This window comes from Aulonocara stuartgranti (assembly GCF_965226115.1).
Source record: "Aulonocara stuartgranti genome assembly, chromosome: 22".
Lineage (NCBI taxonomy): Eukaryota > Metazoa > Chordata > Actinopteri > Cichliformes > Cichlidae > Aulonocara > Aulonocara stuartgranti.
This window is the reverse complement of record NC_138957.1, coordinates 12,123,061-12,145,441: the sequence shown is the minus strand read 5'-3', so window position 1 is coordinate 12,145,441 and position 22,381 is coordinate 12,123,061. Positions and strand designations below refer to the sequence as shown.

General features: G+C 41.8%; 2 protein-coding genes across 2 annotated transcripts; both read right to left on the bottom strand.

Moving 5' to 3' along the window:
* Positions 1 to 1,091: 1,091 nt before the first annotated feature.
* On the bottom strand, positions 1,092 to 4,951 carry rpl14 (ribosomal protein L14). Its single transcript, XM_082520558.1, has 6 exons — positions 4,859 to 4,951; positions 4,104 to 4,205; positions 3,924 to 4,018; positions 3,649 to 3,748; positions 1,490 to 1,543; positions 1,092 to 1,187 (listed from the first exon to the last, which is right to left on the bottom strand). The coding sequence occupies exons 1-6, from the start codon at positions 4,859 to 4,861 to the stop codon at positions 1,128 to 1,130; spliced, it is 414 nt and encodes a 137-aa protein (XP_082376684.1). The 5' UTR covers positions 4,862 to 4,951; the 3' UTR covers positions 1,092 to 1,127.
* Positions 4,952 to 7,410: 2,459 nt separating this feature from the next.
* On the bottom strand, positions 7,411 to 20,709 carry LOC309698208 (uncharacterized protein; the record flags this gene model as incomplete). The annotated part of the gene is made up of 3 exons (XM_082520508.1): positions 19,781 to 20,709; positions 10,255 to 10,328; positions 7,411 to 7,598 (listed from the first exon to the last, which is right to left on the bottom strand). Exons 1-3 carry the CDS (start codon positions 20,488 to 20,490, stop codon positions 7,411 to 7,413), a joined length of 972 nt encoding a protein of 323 aa, XP_082376634.1. The 5' UTR covers positions 20,491 to 20,709.
* Positions 20,710 to 22,381: the final 1,672 nt, after the last annotated feature.

Genomic DNA, 22,381 nt, shown 5'->3' with positions numbered 1-22,381 from the left:
AAGAGGCTATGCTCCACTACATCAGCCAAGATTAACCAAGACTGCCATCTAGTGGCCAAGTGACAAAATGGTTCTTGGCGCTCGGTTTTTATGTTTGTTTGGTTTTTTTTGCCTTACACTCCAACGATCACTTTAGCGACACGTTGAGGCTAAATTAGGAAGCACAGAGTAATTAAAAACGGAAGTATTTACGTTAAATGATTAGTTGACTGTCAGTTGTCATATTAAGTGTGGTTGGATAGGTTAACCTTGATCCCAGGTATAATAGATGGCCTATAAGTAAGACATATACAGATTAAAGTACACTGGGCAGAAATGACCTTTTGTACATTTATTACTCTTATAGTGATTACACCAGTGTCGCTGGAATGTTTATAGTTTGTAATACATTGACAGGGATTGTGATGGGCTCCTTATGAGTTATTACACAAACACTTCATTTCCTGCTTTCTGCTTCATTTTTATGCACCACTGTGTATTACAAGTATGTTCCTGCATCAGCTTAATGTAAAACAAACTTAGGCATTGCTCACAGGTCCATATATATTTGACTGTAACAGTTATAGTCCTGCACATCCTGCATTTTGCTCATGTTAACAGTGTTATGACTCCAGCTTGGTTACAGACACAAGCCTGGATATTATGGATCTTTGATCTTTAAAAAAAACATTTTATTTTGAATTCTTAAGTTTAAAGTTTGGTTGTTCATTTCAGTACTTTAAGCATTACTGTAAAGGAGGCCATATGCCCAGATGAAATATTTAATTTAAGGTGGTCAGCACAGATATTAGAATGACAAAAAAAATAACTTTATGAAAGCAGCCAACTCTGTGTTGTAGACATCCCGTCTCAAAGCTTCAAATAAGCTGTGATTACAAATTTTACCCAATACTTTAAGAACATTTACTCTATTACTTTGCTCTATGTTTTTACATCAGTTACTTTTCTGAGTTCACAGAAGCTTTGGAAACTTTAGGGATAATGTCCTCATATCAAAATTTGGGTTTTGGTATTTCTATGTACCAGCAGCTCAGGTTTAAAGGTCTAAAGCAGTTTCAATCTGATGATAAAAGAAGAGAAGACAACAGGAGAACAATTGAACAGGACATTTATTTTGTAGAAACTGTTCACTTCTTTGCAGCCTCCTTCTGCAGCTTCTTCACCTCATGCTTGATGATCTTGTTCCTCTGCAAAGGAAAAAACAAAACAGAATGCATTAAAAAATATTCAGTGACTGCTGGAGGATAAACACTACTGACCTGCACCCTGCTTACTGGCACAATCACTAACTAAATCACTATCCACTAACCTCAGAAGCTCTAACCATGTGTGTATATAGTGACAGTGCAGCCTCAAAGAGCATGTTTAACAGGCAGGAAATATCAGAGCTGAGGGTTCCAGTGTTTGAACCTCAGGAATAATCTGAAGCCACTCTGCTTGCTTACTTGGCTCACATATTTGAGGCATTTTGTGTTTTTGCCACACTTACCATTCTCTTGGCCTTCATCACCTTGTAGCGGTCGAAGTCAGACATCTTGGCCTTCTGCAAAGAAATCCAAGAGGCAAGGGTCAGAGAGCGCCTGGGGGTGGTTTGCTTTTTTGTGTGACTGACTAGAATCCATTCAGCTGTGGCAGACGGCCAAACAGGTGAAAGTAAAACACAAGTACCAACACTGAATCTCCATCACAACAACTTCCACCAGGCTCGAAACCTTTCCCATCACAGGCTCCGGGGTCTAAGAAAGTAAGGGCAGATACTTTCCACAACCCTTCTCAGGCTCACCGAGACATCCTTGTTCTGGATCTGAGACTTCATGAACTTTGGTTAAGGTGTGAATACTCTGCTCGCCACATTTGATTCATCGTACTGTCGATTATTTTAAGCATTTGAAGTAATTCCAATCTGCACTGAAGATATTTGTCCTAGTAATGAACCCATTTTATATATGTCGCCATATATATAATCTTCTGCATTGCTGTGACCAACTAGACTAGAACAATCTGTTACACAGTCACGCAAAAATGAAGTGTACACAGCAATTTTGTTTAACTTTTGTTTAGTAATGACAGATCCGACCTTAACCTCTAAGGTGCACACTAAGTGAGCTACAAGGTAGGGCTGGGCTATATCATACCGTTCACGGTAATACCAGTGTAATTTTGGGCAACGATAGGAAAATGAAATATCGCGATAGAACATGGGTAAAACGCGCATGCGCAGTTCCTATGTTTACATGGCGGCGACGGAGAATAAGAAGGGCGAAAGCGGATCGTTGAATGAAACCGATGAACCAGAATTTGTTTGTAAAAATTCTGCAGCTTCAGTGGTGTGGAACTGGTTTAGCTTTCGTCCGTCAGATACACAACAAAGCACTATTTTTGGTACAGCATGCTAGCGGGCCGTCGTTATTACCGTGTTGTTTGGAAAATACGGCACACTTAAAATCAATCCTTTGATTTTTCTGAAAATCGACAGTGCCCCTTATAATCCCGTGTGCCTTATGTATGAACTCTGGTTGTGTTTACTGACCTCGAAACGATTTCATGTCGTACACACGGCGCTCGAAAATCTGTCAAATGTTTCAGTACGACTTTGCTAAGCTACGAAGCCGCACCGCTTGATGGAATGTCAGAGCATTACAGCTATATTAGGCAGGCGCCTCGCGGAGTGATACGTACTGTGCTTCAACATAATATTACCGTATTGTGTGTGTATAACCTCTTTTTAAGTTTTGTGGATATTATACATGGTTATGCTGAGGATATGTCGGCCAGTTTCCACTCGAAATGCATTTTGGTTAAACTGTCAGCAAGGAATTTGCATTGTTACGTTTTTATATAACTTTAATGCACATAAAAAACAGCTGCTTGTTTAAGTGAAAATACATTATTAGTGCAAAAAACCCCATCAAAGTTGTGGAGTTGTAAAGTATTTTGTCTGGTGTCAATTATATCGTCAGTTATATCGTTATCGCAAATTTTCAAATGTATATCGTGATAAATATTTTTGGTCATATCGCCCTGCTCTACTACAAGGTATCACAACATTGCTGTTAAACCCTCAGAGGCATTTGTGTAATCTTATGTCTTCAGACGTGAACCTTTTGGAAACAGTTCTGTAAGTACCACCCAAAATACTGTGATAGTTTTTCTTTGTGTATTGTATGTGGTATAGCTTCATTTGACTGAAAAAAAGTTTTGTATGAAACTGGTGCTGGCAGACTGGTCTATGTGAACTATGTGGTAACCAGTTCAGTATTTTCTACAGCTATTGATAAGGTGGTGAGCTTCCACCACCAACTGAAGTCATTACCACTGCAAACATCAGAACAGACAAGTACAACAAACAACTGGAATCATATTGCAAGAAAGCAGCATCTTAGACCACACTGGTCACACGTTTAATGAGATTATGTCTTCACCATCAATAAATCACAAATAATGAAATCACATCTATCAACCCAGCAGACAGACGTGAGATGTTTAATGATGGGTTTTCACATCCGCGTCCTCCTTTTCTCCCCCTCCAAAACTATTTTGGATTTGCCATTAAAACAATATTAAAGACTATTTAATTCAGTGTTTAAGTGTCCCCCTTTCTCCCATAACACTAATTTAAAAACTTTAGAAAGTGAAACACGGCCTTACCTTCTGTCTTGCTTCGATCTTCTTGGCCCAGCTGCTCTCCGTCCACTTCTCGTTGACTTGGGCCTTCTCCCAGGCTTTCCTCACAAACTTCTGGCGAGCACTGTGGACCACCACAAATGTTAAGTACTGATAACATGGGTGATCATTACTGTTTCACATTATATACACCTAAAGCAGCACCAAAACACAACCAGATTCTTGCTCCCATCGGCGCTCTACAGCCCCGTTCATAGCTGGAATATCCATTACTAAATATGATCACTATCCACACTCACCTGTGGGGAATTTTGATGACATAGTCTGTGAGGTGCATGCACTTGAAGGGCATGGACTGCCTCCTCACCCCTGTGCAGGGACCATCAACAAGAGCCTAGAAACCACAAAAGACAGTTCACATCAATAAGTCAAATGTAGGGGCCCACACTGACCTACCAGCTATAATCCAGAGCACTCACTCTGTTTTGGTCAATGACATCCACGATGGCCACCAGCTTGCCAGCATGGGGTCCGAACGAGACGTAGGCCACACGGCCGATCTCAACGAAGCGCTTGAACACCTGGAGCAGAAAAAGAGAGCAGAGCACTGCTCACCAGAGTGCCGAGAGGCTGAGGAGGAAGCTGGGCACCTTTTGTTTGGTTAGATAGGTGCTTTACAAGCTTTGTTAAATAAATTTAACGTTAAAAATAGAACATACGAAAACCTTTATGTGTATATATATATATATATATATATATATATATATATATATATATATATATATATATAAGGGGCATTTAAGGAGACTGTGTGACTACCCGGCGATGCATTGTACCAATTAGCTAACGTCAGCTAGCCACTGTTTCTGCTAACTACGATAGGCACCGAACACAAGGGTGCGTTTAACAGTTTTTTATAAGTTACCTAAAAATCACACTACGCCCAACCAGCGAGATTTATGTTACGCGATTTAAGTCTACGAACTGAGCGTGCTTCCCCTCTCAGCTCTCAGGCCCACTCAGCCTGATAGACCACGTTGTGTTGCGGGGAACTGCCGACATCTTACAAATACCTCATTAAAAACGCAAAACTGACACAGTACTGTACAAAAACCTCATAGATGTGTGTATTAGTGCCTTAAAAGTACACACGGCCCCATTTTTTCCCACAGCAATTACATATTTACATTTAAAAAAAGATATTAAATCTCTGACACTTTCATGGCGAACTCACCATGATGGCAGTCCGGGAGCAGAAAGGACGTTAGAGCTTCCGCCTGGCGCACATACGGCTTCCGGTTCATTCTGGCACATGCGCAGTGACGGAGTCACTTGGAAGTGACAGAGAAACTTTCATGCGTTTTCCGAAATGCAGACATAGACTACAATGTTATAAAAAGCGTAACAGAAGAGCATCAGATTAAGGAGCTTCATCCCTTTGAAGATTTTCGGAATTGTTACGGTGTTTGCTTTACCCGCGTATCATTCTCCTACTTAGAAAAGAATAGAACAGAATAGAATATAATAAAATAGACCTTTATTGTCATTGTACATGTACAACCAAATGTTGGGTGCTCCACACCACCTCTGCCGGATTAAAATATAAATACTAGGTGCAAGAATAAATAGCACACAGGAGAAATTTATTCAAAACAAAACAAAAAAATATACATAAATACAAAATCAATCGAAAGGCACACATTAGACAACAAGTTGTAAAGTGCTTGGAAGTAGTAGAATAGTGTTTATTGACATCTGCCTATGGACCACCATGACACACACCTGTCCTAGATATCAGAGGCGGCTCTACTGTGTTGGCATGGGGTGGCATGTGCCACCCCTAGTGCCACTCTACTTTGTTATATGACAGCTGTGTTTATTAAAATAAGCTAGCATTAACACACTGATTTTGACTTTTTTTTTTGTAAATTTAAACATGTAACAATTTGATTATTTATAATAAAAGGAGTGTGAAACGTAACTGATCCCCTTCATGTTGTGTGGCATTCTCGGCCTGTAGATGGATAAAGTCCTATTTAATAAAATGTTTAGAGTTAAAAATAAAAGAAGAGCATGTTTACTTTGTGACTGACAAGACACACAAATTCTTTTAATTCATTAAACCCCCATTCTTGAAAAGCAGGGAACTGAGGCCTACTCATAATGACATGAGTAGAGAAAACAATTTTTTTGAGGCAATGAGTTTCCTTTTTTTTTTTTAAGTTCAGGGAATTAGATTTTACTTTTTTATGCTGTGACCTGCATAATTTCTCTCTACTACATTAACGTATTTGTGATGTAAAAATTATTAAGAAATTGTTTTACTCTCGCTTTTAACATATGCCTAAGAAATGCCACAATCCAGTAATGCAGCTATTTAAATGATGTAATTTACATCCAACATTTTTCTGGTCAGGTACTGAAAACCCAGCTGGGTAATCTGCAGTTACCCAGCTGGGTTTTCCTTTTCGCACTTAAAAGAGCTTGATTGTGAAAGATTAAATTGCTTTTGTCCACTGAAGCTTTAACTTTGGCTGAAGTAATAAATTAGAAATAAATAAACCAAATTATCTGGGACTCTATTTCACATATGCATGAGCAACCATTAATGAAAATTTAAAGTTATGTTTTATCTAAATAACTATTTTTGTAATGCAGCCATTTATGCTGATATTTTTTTCATGTTGGATCAGTACAACTCTATTCCTAAATAGGCCTCTGAGGATTTGAGCACTTGGAAAACATCATGCAAACTTCCTCTTAATTGTAAAACACAGATCTGTGGATGTTGGAAGACATGTGTGGTTCTGATCAGCTTTGTGGCGTGAAGATGCTCCTTTTGTTAATATTCTTAAGTCCTGAAGAATACTCAAACACTAAAATCCTGCTATCTGGAAACTTATATGTGGACTCTTAAAAACAAAGATGTGGAGCATTGTTATTGTTATTGGAAACTTTTTTATTTCATTTACCTTTTTCAGTTACTGTTGTTGATATGTTAGCTGTAAGAACAAGTTCAGATTCTCTTAAAAATAATAATGGCAATATGTCCTGTTAACAACACCATGCCCTCCCATGTTTTAAATGCACTTTAGAACAGCGGTCCCCAACCTTTTTTGCACCATGGACCGGTTTATGCCCGACAATATTTTCACGGACCGGCCTTTAAGGTGTCGCGGATAAATACAACAAAATAAAACTAATACCGGTACTGAAAAAAAGAAGATTTATTCATAACACACGTGAAAAGACCCAGGAAAACCGAGTTAACGATCAAAACGATAACAAAATAACGGTGAAAACCGATAAAAACCCTGAAAACCATACATTTCACACCTGAGCCTCAACTCTCGTGGCCCGGTACCAAACGACTCACGGACCAGTACCGGTCCGAGGCCCGGGGGTTGGGGACCGCTGCTTTAGAACAGCGTGCAGCAACACTGCGCTAGACGGAGGGAGTTATGGGGTCTTCACACACCCCTGTTCTCAGTTAGCTATCGGGGTGGGTCGGGCCCCTTCTGCGGGCTCTGGGGCTGGGGCTCGGTCTACTCTGGCACAGCTGACTTCCGGCAGAGCCCGCGGGCACATCACTGCACACCGCGGGCACATCACTGCAGCCCCCTCTGGCTTCTGCTCCGTGGCTGCTGGGTGACCCCTTGATTGGGGCTCTCATCAGCTCTTCCCAGGAGGGTGGCACAGATGCCCGTCTGATAGTCTGATTGTAGTGAGCAGAACTGGTGCAAAGTTTGCAATGTTGTTGAGGAGAGTTTCTTGTGGATATTTCTCTCAGATTTTTGTCAGGATGGTCTGGACTGTGTCGTTTCTGATGGAGCGGGAGAAGACGGCCTTTTCTCCATTGCTGTGAGAGTTTTGAAGACTCGATCCAAAAGGGTCTTTGTGACACTGGTGGAGAGTCTGCTCAGACTCTGAGAGGACATGTTCAAGAGGGCGTGAGGAGGAAATTCCCAGAAGCCCTGCAAGACATGTGGAACACCTTTCACCACTTCCTGTTTGGAGGTTTGTGCTTCTTGCTTCTTCTCTTTAAAGCAGGGGCAGGGAACTCCAGGCCTCGAGAGCCAGTGTAGGACACCGGCTCAGTAGAGTGAGTACTCAGTACTGGTTTTTTGAGGCAACAAGTTTCCAAACATTATTCTGATGACAGTACAAAACTTGACTTTTACCTCGAGGTTGAGGAAAATTCTAGTTGTTTCTTTCTTGCGTTGTCACATTTACAAGAATTACAGAAATCTAAAAAGTGCTCCAGTAAATATGTTGTTATACTGCAAGAGCATCACAAGCATTCAACATGAAACCTTCCCAGCTTGGGGAAAAAACACAGGTGATCCTGAGATTTAATGAAGAAACAGCAGCTTCAGATAAGACTTTCTGGTAGCTGAGATCAGCACCGTGTTAAGCACGAACACTTTGACCAGACTTTGTGCGTGTACATTTTTATCCACAAAGTTGTTGAAAGGATGCAAAACCCATCAGAGTATGGATGACATGTAACAGTAAAAGACACTGAATTAAAACAAATGTGATTGAACAGAAGATTTCCAACAAAGACATAACACAGCCACAAAAATAAAAGGGTTAAAGTATTTTAAAAGATTCAAAATTAAGATAAAAACAACTATTTGTATCAAGTTATGTCACATTTTCTCAAAAACAATAAAAGTAATAAAGTAAAATAGTTATTCAAATAAAAAAATTAAGTATAAAATATAAGAAAATGTTTGGTTTGTAGTGCCACCTTTTGTGTAGGAACACTTGAGTAAAAATGTCATTGATCCAGCGTTGATGAGTCATATCAAGAAGTCAAAGCCTTTATGCCTTAGACTTTATGGACGCAGCTTTTTGTCGTTAATTTCTGAACTCTTGTGCTGCTTTTCCCTAACTCAGTAAGCCGTTGTAGAAATGACAAAATAAAGTAAATAGTGCACAGCGTGCGGTTGCTTTTTGTTACCCACTGATCACCGGTTACAAGTTGACTTCTTAAATTAATCTGTTTTTATTATTATATCAAACGTCATGTATCTGTTTTTGTCTCATCTCTCGTGCAAATTTCAGACAGGTGCTTTAAAAGCTTCACCTCAATGCCGTGACCCGGATTCGAACCGGGGTTGCTGCGGCCACAACGCAGAGTACTAACCACTATACGATCACGGCTGGTCAGCTGCAGACTGAAAGTCCATGTAGTCAGTCACCTCCAATCCACAGGAGTCCATTTTAAACCCACTAAGCAGGACTGTACGTTTTAAGTTTGACACGCTTAGGTCGTATCAACATTAGAACTACAAACATTTCGTGCTTTTCACTGCCAGTTACAGTCTGGATCTTGCTTTTTTTTTCTTATTTCACCGTAAAAACTGGAATCTGCGTGTAACAGCTGACCTGCACGATGTGCAGAAGAGCACCAAAATGTATTTACGGTCAGACCACGCGAGGTCCCTGTGTTAATGCAGATACTGTTACTGTGCCACGTGCGTAAATGTGCGCACCGTAGACACAGAGTTTGAGATCGATATGAAGGAAAAAACACAATAAAGATTGCAGATGATCATTTTCTGACCAGCCGTGATCGTATAGTGGTTAGTACTCTGCGTTGTGGCCGCAGCAACCCCGGTTCGAATCCGGGTCACGGCAGAGTGGATATGATTTCATTTTGGGGAGCTTCACACTTTAAGTGGTGACTAGTTGTTTGTGTGCGTTTCCATTTTTTGTCTTTTGTTCTCTTCTCACTCTACGTCCTGAGTACTGAGTCAGGATGTAGAGTGAGCACTCAGTACAGGTGTTTTGAGGCAACGAGTTTCCAAACATTTTTTAAGTTCTGGGAACTGATTAGACAAACCGTGGGTAACACAGGAAGTCAAAGCTGTCCTCAATATGAAGAAGAAGGCTTTCAGGAGCAAGTGAAGGAGGAGATGAAAGCAGCACAGCGGGAGGTGAAACGCTGCCTGAGGGAAGCAAAGGACACCTACAGGAGGAAGGTGGAGCAGAAGTTGGAGAGGAACAATATGAGGGAGGTCTGGAATGGTGTGAAAACCATCACAGGCCACAACACCAAGAAAAGCACAGTGGGGGGGACTGTGGAGAAGGCAAACGAACTCAACAACTTCTTCAACAGGTTTGACCAGCCCACAACCCCCCCACCCTCACCCTCACCTTTACTACAGAGTCCTCTCCCCACTGTCCTACCTCCCTCGCTTCCCCCCCTTCCTGACACCATGACACCCCCCTCCTCCAATCCCTCTCTCAGCAGCAAGACATCTCCCCCCCTCCCCTCCTCCCAAACATCTCCCAGTGTCACAGTGGATCAGGTCAGGAGACAACTGAGGAAGCTTCGCCCCAGGAAGGCAGCAGGCCCAGACAAGGTGTGTCCTAGGATGCTAAAGGCGTGTGCTGCTGAACTTGGGGAGCCGCTACAACGAGTCTTCAACCTCAGTCTGCGACTGGGGAGAGTGCCCGCCCTATGGAAGACATCCTGCATCGTCCCGGTCCCCAAAAGGAACCGGCCCAATGAGCTGAATGACTTCCGACCGGTGGCACTGACGTCACATCTTATGAAGACTCTAGAGCGGCTCTTCCTCAACCTCCTCCGACCACAGGTGCAGCATGCCCAGGACCCACTATAGTTTGCATACAAGGCGGGTGTCGGAGTGGAGGATGCCATCCTGTACCTCCTACACAGAGCCCACTCACACCTGGATGGGGGAAAAGGAACGGTCAGGATCCTGTTTCTTGACTTTTCCAGTGCCTTTAATACCATCCGGCCCTGTATGCTTCAGGAAAAACTGAACAGGATGGAGGTGGACCCCTGCCTGGTGGCTTGGATCTCCGACTACCTCACCGACAGACCACAGTACGTCAGGCTGAAGGACATCACGTCTGACACTGTGGTCAGCAGCACAGGAGCACCACAGGGAACTGTGCTGTCCCCTCTTCTCTTCACCCTGTACACCTCTGACTTCTGCTACAACTCTGAATTATGCCACATTCAGAAGTTTGCAGACGACACAGCCATCATGGGGTGTATCTGGGATGATCAGGAAGAGGAGTACAGAAGTCTGGTGAGGAACTTTGTCGCATGGAGTCACACAAACCACCTGCAACTCAACACCTCAAAGACTAAGGAACTGGTTGTGGACTTCGGGAGGTCCAGAGAAGGTCCACTGCCGGTTCAGGTAGAGGGGGAGGAGGTGGAGGTGGTCAACAAGTACAAGTACCTCGGGCTGTGGGTGGACAATAAACTGGACTGGTCATGCAACACAGAGCACCTGTATAAAAAAGCCCAAAGCCGACTGTACTTCCTCAGGAGGCTGAGGTCTTTTAACATCTGCAGGAAGCTCCTGAGGATGTTTTACCAGTCGGTGGTTGCTGGAGTACTTTTCTATGCTGTGGTGTGCTGGGGGAGCAGCACAGCAAAGAAGGACTCATGCAGGCTAGAGAAACTGATCAGGAAGGCTGGCTCTGTGGTCGGCATGAAGCTGGACACTCTGGTGACAGTGGCAGAGAAAAGGACATTAAAGAAACTGCTGGGCATCCTCTGCACACGGCCATAAACAACCAGAAGAGTCTGTTCAGTGACAGGTTGCTTCTCCCCAAGACAAGAACTAACAGACTTAAAAACTCCTTTGTCCCACACGCCATCAAACTGTTTAACTCCTCTCTGGAGGGGAGAGGGAGGGGAAACAGGAGGACAAAGGAGGGGGGAACAACTAAGCTGTAGTGCCTCTTCACCTCACTGTGCAATACTTTTGTAAATAGTCAACAGTGCAATAGACTCAATACTTGAAATGTGCAATTCACTTGTATTTTTATTTTTATTCCTATTTATTCTATTTATCCCCTTTGTATATTTTATTTATATTTGTCTCTGTATTATATATGTGTGTGTATGTGTGTGTGTGTGTGTATATATATATATATATATATATATATATATATATATATATATATATATATATATATATATATAATATTCTGTAACTTCTGTCGGTGCTGTGCTTTTTGGAAATTGAATTTCCCAGAGGAACCCACCCGAGGGATTAATAAAGTTCTATCTTATCTTAGACTGTAACATCAGCGCTGTGGTCGGCATGAAGCTGGACACTCTGGTGACAGTGGCAGAGAAAAGGACACTAAAGAAACTGCTGGACATTATGAACAATGCTGGGCATCCTCTGCACACGGTCATAAACAACCAGAGGAGTCTGTTCAGTGACAGGTTGCTTCTCCCCAAGACAAGAACTAACAGACTTAAAAACTCCTTTGTCCCACACGCCATCAGACTGTTTAACTCCTCTCTGGAGGGGAGAGGGAGGGGAAACAGGAGGACAAAGGAGGGGGGAACAACTAAGCTGTAGTGCCTCTTCACCTCACTGTACAATACCTTTTGTGCAATACTTTTTGTAAATAGTCAACAGTGCAATAGACTCAATACTTGAAATGTGCAATTCACTTGTATTTTTATTTTTTATTCCTATTTATTCTATTTATCCCCTTTGTATATTTTATTTATATTTGTCTCTGTATTTATATATATGTGTGTGTGTGTATATATATATATATATATATATATATATATATATATATATATATATATATATATATATATATATATATATATATATATATATAACAATTCTGTAACTGTAACTTCGGTCGTTGCTGTGCTTTTTTTGGAAGTCGAATTTCCCAGAGGAACCCACCCGAGGGATTAATAAAGTTCTATCTTATCTTATCTTATCTTATTTTATGCCTTTACCGCCCTCTTGTGGCAAGATGTGATCATGTGTTTCCTTTGCTGAATTATTTGTCACTTAATGCCTTTAGGCTGCACCGATTGACTGATTGTCCACCTGCTCCAACTCCTTATGAAACACGTGTGTAATTGAATAATGATTGAAACTCTAATCATTATTCTGATGACAGTACAAAACTTGACTTTTACCTCGAGGTTGAGGAAAATTCTAGTTGTTTCTTTCTTGCGTTGTCACATTTACAAGAATTACAGAAATCTAAAAAGTGTTCCAGTAAATATGTTGTTATACTGCAAGAGCATCACAAGCATTCAACATGAAACCTTCCCAGCTTGGGGAAAAAACACAGGTGATCCTGAGATTTAATGAAGAAACAGCAGCTTCAGATAAGACTTTCTGGTAGCTGAGATCAGCACCGTGTTAAGCACGAACACTTTGACCAGACTTTTGTGCGTGTACATTTTTATCCACAAAGTTGTTGAAAGGATGCAAAACCCATCAGAGTATGGATGACATGTAACAGTAAAAGACACTGAATTAAAACAAATGTGATTGAACAGAAGATTTCCAACAAAGACATAACACAGCCACAAAAATAAAAGGGTTAAAGTATTTTTAAAAATTCAAAATTAAGATAAAAACAACTATTTGTATCAAGTTATGTCACATTTTCTCAAAAACAATAAAAGTAATAAAGTAAAATAGTTATTCAAATAAAAAAATTAAGTATAAAATATAAGAAAATGTTTGGTTTGTAGTGCCACCTTTTGTGTAGGAACACTTGAGTAAAAATGTCATTGATCCAGCGTTGATGAGTCATATCAAGAAGTCAAAGCCTTTATGCCTTAGACTTTATGGACGCAGCTTTTTGTCGTTAATTTCTGAACTCTTGTGCTGCTTTTCCCTAACTCAGTAAGCCGTTGTAGAAATGACAAAATAAAGTAAATAGTGCACAGCGTGCGGTTGCTTTTTGTTACCCACTGATCACCGGTTACAAGTTGACTTCTTAAATTAATCTGTTTTTATTATTATATCAAACGTCATGTATCTGTTTTTGTCTCATCTCTCGTGCAAATTTCAGACAGGTGCTTTAAAAGCTTCACCTCAATGCCGTGACCCAGATTCGAACCGGGGTTGCTGCGGCCACAACGCAGAGTACTAACCACTATACGATCACGGCTGGTCAGCTGCAGACTGAAAGTCCATGTAGTCAGTCACCTCCAATCCACAGGAGTCCATTTTAAACCCACTAAGCAGGACTGTACATTTTAAGTTTGACACTTTTAGGTCGTATCAACATTAGAACTACAAACATTTCGTGCTTTTCACTGCCAGTTACAGTCTGGATCTTGCTTCTTTTTTTCTTACTTCACCATAAAAACTGGAATCTGCATGTTACATCTGACCTGCATGATGTGCAGAAGAGCACCAAAATGTATTTACGGTCAGACCACGCGAGGTCCCTGTGTTAATGCAGATACTGTTACTGTGCCACGTGCGTAAATGTGCGCACCGTAGACACAGAGTTTGAGATCGATATGAAGGAAAAAACACAATAAAGATTGCAGATGATCATTTTCTGACCAGCCGTGATCGTATAGTGGTTAGTACTCTGCGTTGTGGCCGCAGCAACCCCGGTTCGAATCCGGGTCACGGCATTGAGGTGAAGCTTTTAAAGCACCTGTCTGAAATTTGCACGAGAGATGAGACAAAAACAGATACATGACGTTTGATATAATAATAAAAACAGATTAATTTAAGAAGTCAACTTGTAACCGGTGATCAGTGGGTAACAAAAAGCAACCGCACGCTGTGCACTATTTACTTTATTTTGTCATTTCTACAACGGCTTACTGAGTTAGGGAAAAGCAGCACACGAGTTCAGAAATTAACGACAAAAAGCTGCGTCCATAAAGTCTAAGGCATAAAGGCTTTGACTTCTTGATATGACTCATCAACGCTGGATCAATGACATTTTTACTCATGTGTTCCTACACAAAAGGTGGCACTACAAACCAAACATTTTCTTATATTTTATACTTAATTTTTTTATTTGAATAACTATTTTACTTTATTACTTTTATTGTTTTTGAGAAAATGTGACATAACTTGATACAAATAGTTGTTTTTATCTTAATTTTGAATCTTTTAAAATACTTTAACCCTTTTATTTTTGTGGCTGTGTTATGTCTTTGTTGGAAATCTTCTGTTCAATCACATTTGTTTTAATTCAGTGTCTTTTACTGTTACATGTCATCCATACTCTGATGGGTTTTGCATCCTTTCAACAACTTTGTGGATAAAAATGTACACGCACAAAGTCTGGTCAAAGTGTTCGTGCTTAACACGGTGCTGATCTCAGCTACCAGAAAGTCTTATCTGAAGCTGCTGTTTCTTCATTAAATCTCAGGATCACCTGTGTTTTTTCCCCAAGCTGGGAAGGTTTCATGTTGAATGCTTGTGATGCTCTTGCAGTATAACAACATATTTACTGGAACACTTTTTAGATTTCTGTAATTCTTGTAAATGTGACAACGCAAGAAAGAAACAACTAGAATTTTCCTCAACCTCGAGGTAAAAGTCAAGTTTTGTACTGTCATCAGAATAATGATTAGAGTTTCAATCATTATTCAATTACACACGTGTTTCATAAGGAGTTGGAGCAGGTGGACAATCAGTCAATCGGTGCAGCCTAAAGGCATTAAGTGACAAATAATTCAGCAAAGGAAACACATGATCACATCTTGCCACAAGAGGGCGGTAAAGCCATAAAATAAGATAAGATAAGATAAGATAAGATAGAACTTTATTAATCCCTCGGGTGGGTTCCTCTGGGAAATTCGACTTCCAAAAAAAGCACAGCAACGACCGAAGTTACAGTTACAGAATTGTTATATATATATATATATATATATATATATATATATATATATATATATACACACACACACACACACACACACACACACACATATATAAATACAGAGACAAATATAAATAAAATATACGAAGGGGATAAATAGAATAAATAGGAATAAAAAATAAAAATACAAGTGAATTGCACATTTCAAGTATTGAGTCTATTGCACTGTTGACTATTTACAAAAAGTATTGCACAAAAGGTATTGTACAGTGAGGTGAAGAGGCACTACAGCTTAGTTGTTCCCCCCTCCTTTGTCCTCCTGTTTCCCCTCCCTCTCCCCTCCAGAGAGGAGTTAAACAGTCTGATGGCGTGTGGGACAAAGGAGTTTTTAAGTCTGTTAGTTCTTGTCTTGGGGAGAAGCAACCTGTCACTGAACAGACTCCTCTGGTTGTTTATGGCCGTGTGCAGAGGATGCCCAGCATTGTTCATAATGTCCAGCAGTTTCTTTAATGTCCTTTTCTCTGCCACTGTCACCAGAGTGTCCAGCTTCATGCCGACCACAGCGCTGATGTTACAGTCTAAGATAAGATAGAACTTTATTAATCCCTCGGGTGGGTTCCTCTGGGAAATTCAATTTCCAAAAAGCACAGCACCGACAGAAGTTACAGTTACAGAATATTATATATACAGTGGGGCAAAAAAGTATTTAGTCAGCCACCGATTGTGCAAGTTCCCCCACTTAAAATGATGACAGAGGTCAGTAATTTGCACCAGAGGTACACTTCAACTGTGAGAGACAGAATGTGAAAAAAAAATCCATGAATCCACATGGTAGGATTTGTAAAGAATTTATTTGTAAATCAGGGTGGAAAATAAGTATTTGGTCACCTCAAACAAGGAAAATCTCTGGCTCTCGCAGACCTGTAACGTCTTCTGTAAGAAGCTTTTCTGTCCCTCACTCGTTACCTGTATGAATGGCACCTGTTTGAACTCATCATCTGTATAAAAGACACCTGTCCACAACCTCAAACAGTCAGACTCCAAACTCCGCCATGGCCAAGACCAAAGAGCTTTGGAAGGACACCAGGAAAAGTATTGTAGACCTGCACCAGACTGGGAAGAGTGAATCTACAATAGGCAAGCAGCTTGGTGTGAAAAAATCAACTGTGGGAGCAATCATCAGAAAATGGAAGACATATAAGACCACTGATAATCTCCCTCGATCTGGGGCTCCACGCAAGATCTCATCCCGTGGGGTCGAAATGATCATGAGAACGGTGAGCAAAGATCCCAGAACCACACGGGGGGACCTGGTGAATGACCTGCAGAGAGCTGGGACCAAAGTAACAAAGGTCACCATCAGTAACACACTACAACGGCAGGGAATCAAATCCCGCAGTGCCAGACGTGTTCCGCTGCTGAAGCCAGTGCATGTCCAGGCCCGTCTGAAGTTTGCCAGAGAGCACATGGATGATACAGCAGAGGATTGGGAGAATGTCATGTGGTCAGATGAAACCAAAGTAGAACTTTTTGGTATAAACTCAACTCGTCGTGTTTGGAGGAAGAAGAATACTGACTTGCATCCCAAGAACACCATACCTACTGTGAAGCATGGGGGTGGAAACATCATGCTATGGGGCTGTTTTTCTGCCAAGGGGACAGGACGACTGATCCGTGTTAAGGACAGAATGAATGGGGCCATGTATCGTGAGATTTTGAGCCAGAACCTCCTTCCATCAGTGAGAACTTTGAAGATGAAACGAGGCTGGGTCTTCCAATATGACAATGATCCAAAACACACCGCCCGGGCAACAAAGGAGTGGCTCCGTAAGAAGCATTTGAAAGTCCTGGAGTGGCCTAGCCAGTCTCCAGACCTCAACCCCATAGAAAATCTGTGGCGGGAGTTGAAAGTCCGTGTTGCTCGGCGACAGCCCCAAAACATCACTGCTCTCGAGAAGATCTGCATGGAGGAATGGGCCAAAATACCAGCTACTGTGTGTGCAAACCTGGTAAAGACCTATAGTAAACGTTTGACCTCTGTTATTGCCAACAAAGGTTATGTTACAAAGTATTGAGTTGTATTTTTGTTATTGACCAAATACTTATTTTCCACCCTGGTTTACGAATAAATTCTTTACAAATCCTACCATGTGGATTCATGGATTTTTTTTTTTCACATTCTGTCTCTCATAGTTGAAGTGTACCTCTGGTGCAAATTACTGACCTCTGTCATCATTTTAGGTGGGGGAACTTGCACAATCGGTGGCTGACTAAATACTTTTTTGCCCCACTGTATATATATATATATATATATATATATATATATATATACACACACACACACACATACACACACATATATAATACAGAGACAAATATAAATAAAATATACGAAGGGGGTAAATAGAATAAATAGGAATAAAAATAAAAATACAAGTGAATTGCACATTTCAAGTATTGAGTCTATTGCACTGTTGACTATTTACAAAAGTATTGCACAGTGAGGTGAAGAGGCACTACAGCTTAGTTGTTCCCCCCTCCTTTGTCCTCCTGTTTCCCCTCCCTCTCCCCTCCAGAGAGGAGTTAAACAGTCTGATGGCGTGTGGGACAAAGGAGTTTTTAAGTCTGTTAGTTCTTGTCTTGGGGAGAAGCAACCTGTCACTGAACAGACTCTTCTGGTTGTTAATGGCCGTGTGCAGAGGATGCCCAGCAGTTTCTTTAATGTCCTTTTCTCTGCCACTGTCACCAGAGTGTCCAGCTTCATGCCGACCACAGAGCTAGCCTTCCTGATCAGTTTCTCTAGCCTGCATGAGTCCTTCTTTGCTGTGCTGCTCCCCCAGCACACCACAGCATAGAAAAGTACTCCAGCAACCACCGACTGGTAAAACATCCTCAGGAGCTTCCTGCAGATGTTAAAAGACCTCAGCCTCCTGAGGAAGTACAGTCGGCTTTGGGCTTTTTTATACAGGTGCTCTGTGTTGCATGACCAGTCCAGTTTATTGTCCACCCACAGCCCGAGGTACTTGTACTTGTTGACCACCTCCACCTCCTCCCCCTCTACCTGAACCGGCAGTGGACCTTCTCTGGACCTCCCGAAGTCCACAACCAGTTCCTTAGTCTTTGAGGTGTTGAGTTGCAGGTGGTTTGTGTGACTCCATGCGACAAAGTTCCTCACCAGACTTCTGTACTCCTCTTCCTGATCATCCCAGATACACCCCATGATGGCTGTGTCATCTGCAAACTTCTGAATATGGCATAATTCAGAGTTGTAGCAGAAGTCAGAGGTGTACAGGGTGAAGAGAAGAGGGGACAGCACAGTTCCCTGTGGTGCTCCTGTGCTGCTGACCACAGTGTCAGACGTGATGTCCTTCAGCCTGACGTACTGTGGTCTGTCGGTGAGGTAGTCGCAGTGTTGGGAAGGTTACTTTTAAAATGTATTCCATTACAGAATACATGCCCCAAAATGTATTCTGTAACGTATTCCGTTACGTTACTCAATGACAGTAACGTATTCTGAATACTTTGGATTACTTAATATATTATCATGCTTTTTACAACAACGTGAATGTACTATTGCTGTGTGATTTATTACTATTACTGAAGGTCCGCGACTCCGAACTGTAGTAAAGGGACCTCTGACTAATACGGCGGGGTCCCTGTCGGCTGGTAGCCGAAAAATAGCTTTACTTTGTTGTGTGGGTCAACTTTTCTTGCGACAGACAGAGAGAGGCGTTGAAAGACTGCTCCAACGGAACTTATTGTTTTCGGAGGAAAACACGAACACGGTGTACAGTCGAGTCTTAATAGCTTACTTACAACTGGGCTCGTCAGGCACTCTTCTTGGCTGCAGTGGTTATTATTATATTTACATGTTTCCAGCTCCCGTTTTTCCTCGATGACAACTCGTACCTTTCCACTCCCCTTTTTCTCCCTCCTCGCGCTCACAGACCCATAACGTGTATGGCAGTCCATTCTCTCTGCAACACGGACTACACTGCCCATGATGCTACATTCTTTAGAGCTATGCTTGTAGCATTCTGCCTGTTAGCTTAGCACAACAACGAAAAGGCGCTCTCTCACCCAGGAAACACACAGTCGCAGAGAGAGAGAGAGCGTCGCCCTGTAACCATGGCAACCGTAACGCTGCCGCCTGGAACAACAGAACGTAGCTGTCAAACAAAACCCAAACAGTCCTGACCCGCGACAAAATGAAACAGGAAAGTACCGCAGTGTAATCCATTTATTTCAACAAAGTAACTGTATTCTGAATACCACCCTTTTAAACGGTAACTGTAACGGAATACAGTTACTCATATTTTGTATTTTAAATACGTAACGGCGGTACATGGGGTCCACCTCCATCCTGTTCAGTTTTTCCTGAAGCATACAGGGCCGGATGGTATTAAAGGCACTGGAAAAGTCAAGAAACAGGATCCTGACCGTGCCTTTTCCCCCATCCAGGTGTGAGTGGGCTCTGTGTAGGAGGTACAGGATGGCATCCTCCACTCCGACACCCGCCTTGTATGCAAACTGTAGTGGGTCCTGGGCATGTTGCACCTGTGGTCGGAGGAGGTTGAGGAAGAGCCGCTCTAGAGTCTTCATAAGATGTGACGTCAGTGCCACCGGTCGGAAGTCATTCAGCTCATTGGGCCGGTTCCTTTTGGGGACCGGGACGATGCAGGATGTCTTCCATAGGGCGGGCACTCTCCCCAGTCGCAGACTGAGATTGAAGACTCGTTGTAGAGGCTCCCCAAGTTCAGCAGCACACGCCTTTAGCATCCTAGGACACACCTTGTCTGGGTCTGCTGCCTTCCTGGGGCGAAGCTTCCTCAGTTGTCTCCTGACCTGATCCACTGTGACACTGGGAGATGTTTGGGAGGAGGGGAGGGGGGGAGATGTCTTGCTGCTGAGAGAGGGATTGGAGGAGGGGGGTGTCATGGTGTCAGGAAGGGGGGGAAGCGAGGGAGGTAGGACAGTGGGGAGAGGACTCTGTAGTAAAGGTGAGGGTGAGGGTGGGGGGGTTGTGGGCTGGTCAAACCTGTTGAAGAAGTTGTTGAGTTCGTTTGCCTTCTCCACAGTCCCCCCCACTGTGCTTTTCTTGGTGTTGTGGCCTGTGATGGTTTTCACACCATTCCAGACCTCCCTCATATTGTTCCTCTCCAACTTCTGCTCCACCTTCCTCCTGTAGGTGTCCTTTGCTTCCCTCAGGCAGCGTTTCACCTCCCGCTGTGCTGCTTTCATCTCCTCCTTCACTTGCTCCTGAAAGCCTTCTTCTTCATATTGAGGACAGCTTTGACTTCCTGTGTTACCCACGGTTTGTCTAATCAGTTCCCAGAACTTAAAAAATGTTTGGAAACTCGTTGCCTCAAAACACCTGTACTGAGTGCTCACTCTACATCCTGACTCAGTACTCAGGACGTAGAGTGAGAAGAGAACAAAAGACAAAAAATGGAAACGCACACAAACAACTAGTCACCACTTAAAGTGTGAAGCTCCCCAAAATGAAATCATATCCACTCTGCCGTGACCCGGATTCGAACCGGGGTTGCTGCGGCCACAACGCAGAGTACTAACCACTATACGATCACGGCTGGTCAGAAAATAATCATCTGCAATCTTTATTGTGTTTTTTCCTTCATATCGATCTCAAACTCTGTGTCTACGGTGCGCACATTTACGCACGTGGCACAGTAACAGTATCTGCATTAACACAGGGACCTCGTGTGGTCTGACCGTAAATACATTTTGGTGCTCTTCTGCACATCGTGCAGGTCAGCTGTTACACGCAGATTCCAGTTTTTACGGTGAAATAAGAAAAAAAAAGCAAGATCCAGACTGTAACTGGCAGTGAAAAGCACGAAATGTTTGTAGTTCTAATGTTGATACGACCTAAGCGTGTCAAACTTAAAATGTACAGTCCTGCTTAGTGGGTTTAAAATGGACTCCTGTGGATTGGAGGTGACTGACTACATGGACTTTCAGTCTGCAGCTGACCAGCCGTGATCGTATAGTGGTTAGTACTCTGCGTTGTGGCCGCAGCAACCCCGGTTCGAATCCGGGTCACGGCATTGAGGTGAAGCTTTTAAAGCACCTGTCTGAAATTTGCACGAGAGATGAGACAAAAACAGATACATGACGTTTGATATAATAATAAAAACAGATTAATTTAAGAAGTCAACTTGTAACCGGTGATCAGTGGGTAACAAAAAGCAACCGCACGCTGTGCACTATTTACTTTATTTTGTCATTTCTACAACGGCTTACTGAGTTAGGGAAAAGCAGCACAAGAGTTCAGAAATTAACGACAAAAAGCTGCGTCCATAAAGTCTAAGGCATAAAGGCTTTGACTTCTTGATATGACTCATCAACGCTGGATCAATGACATTTTTACTCATGTGTTCCTACACAAAAGGTGGCACTACAAACCAAACATTTTCTTATATTTTATACTTAATTTTTTATTTGAATTAATGTCTATTTTACTTTATTATATTAATTTTATTTGAGAAAATGTGACATAACTTGATACAAACAGCTGTTTTTAAAGATCATTTTGATTTTTTTGTTAAATACTTTAACCCTTTTATTTTTGTGGCTGTGTTATGTCTTTGTTGGAAATCTTAAATCTAACCTAAAATTCTGTGTCTTTTACTGTTACATGTCATCCATACTCTGATGGGTTTTGCACCCTTTTAAGAACTTTGTGGATAAAAATGTACACGCACAAAAGTCTGGTCAAAGTGTTTGTCCTTAACACGGTGCTGATCTCAGCTACCAGAAAGTCTTATCTGAAGCTGCTGTTTGTTCCTTAAATCTCAGGATCACCCTGTGTTTTTTCCCCAAGCTGGCAATGTTTCACGTTAAATAAAGAATCAAAGAAATCCTGACTGTGTGTCATTTCCTCGAGCGAGTTGTTCAAAGATTCAAGATTCAGAGTGTTTATTGTCATGTATACAGAAGAAATAGCATTTCTCTGTGCAATGAAATTCTTCCTTTCCTGTCCATACGCAAATGCCAAGTTAGGGTAAGGGTTAAAGGAACAAGATAAAAATAAGTATAAAAATAAGAAAAAATATGAAGATAAATAAAGATAAAAATAAGGATAAAAATAACGAAAGATAAAAACACAAGT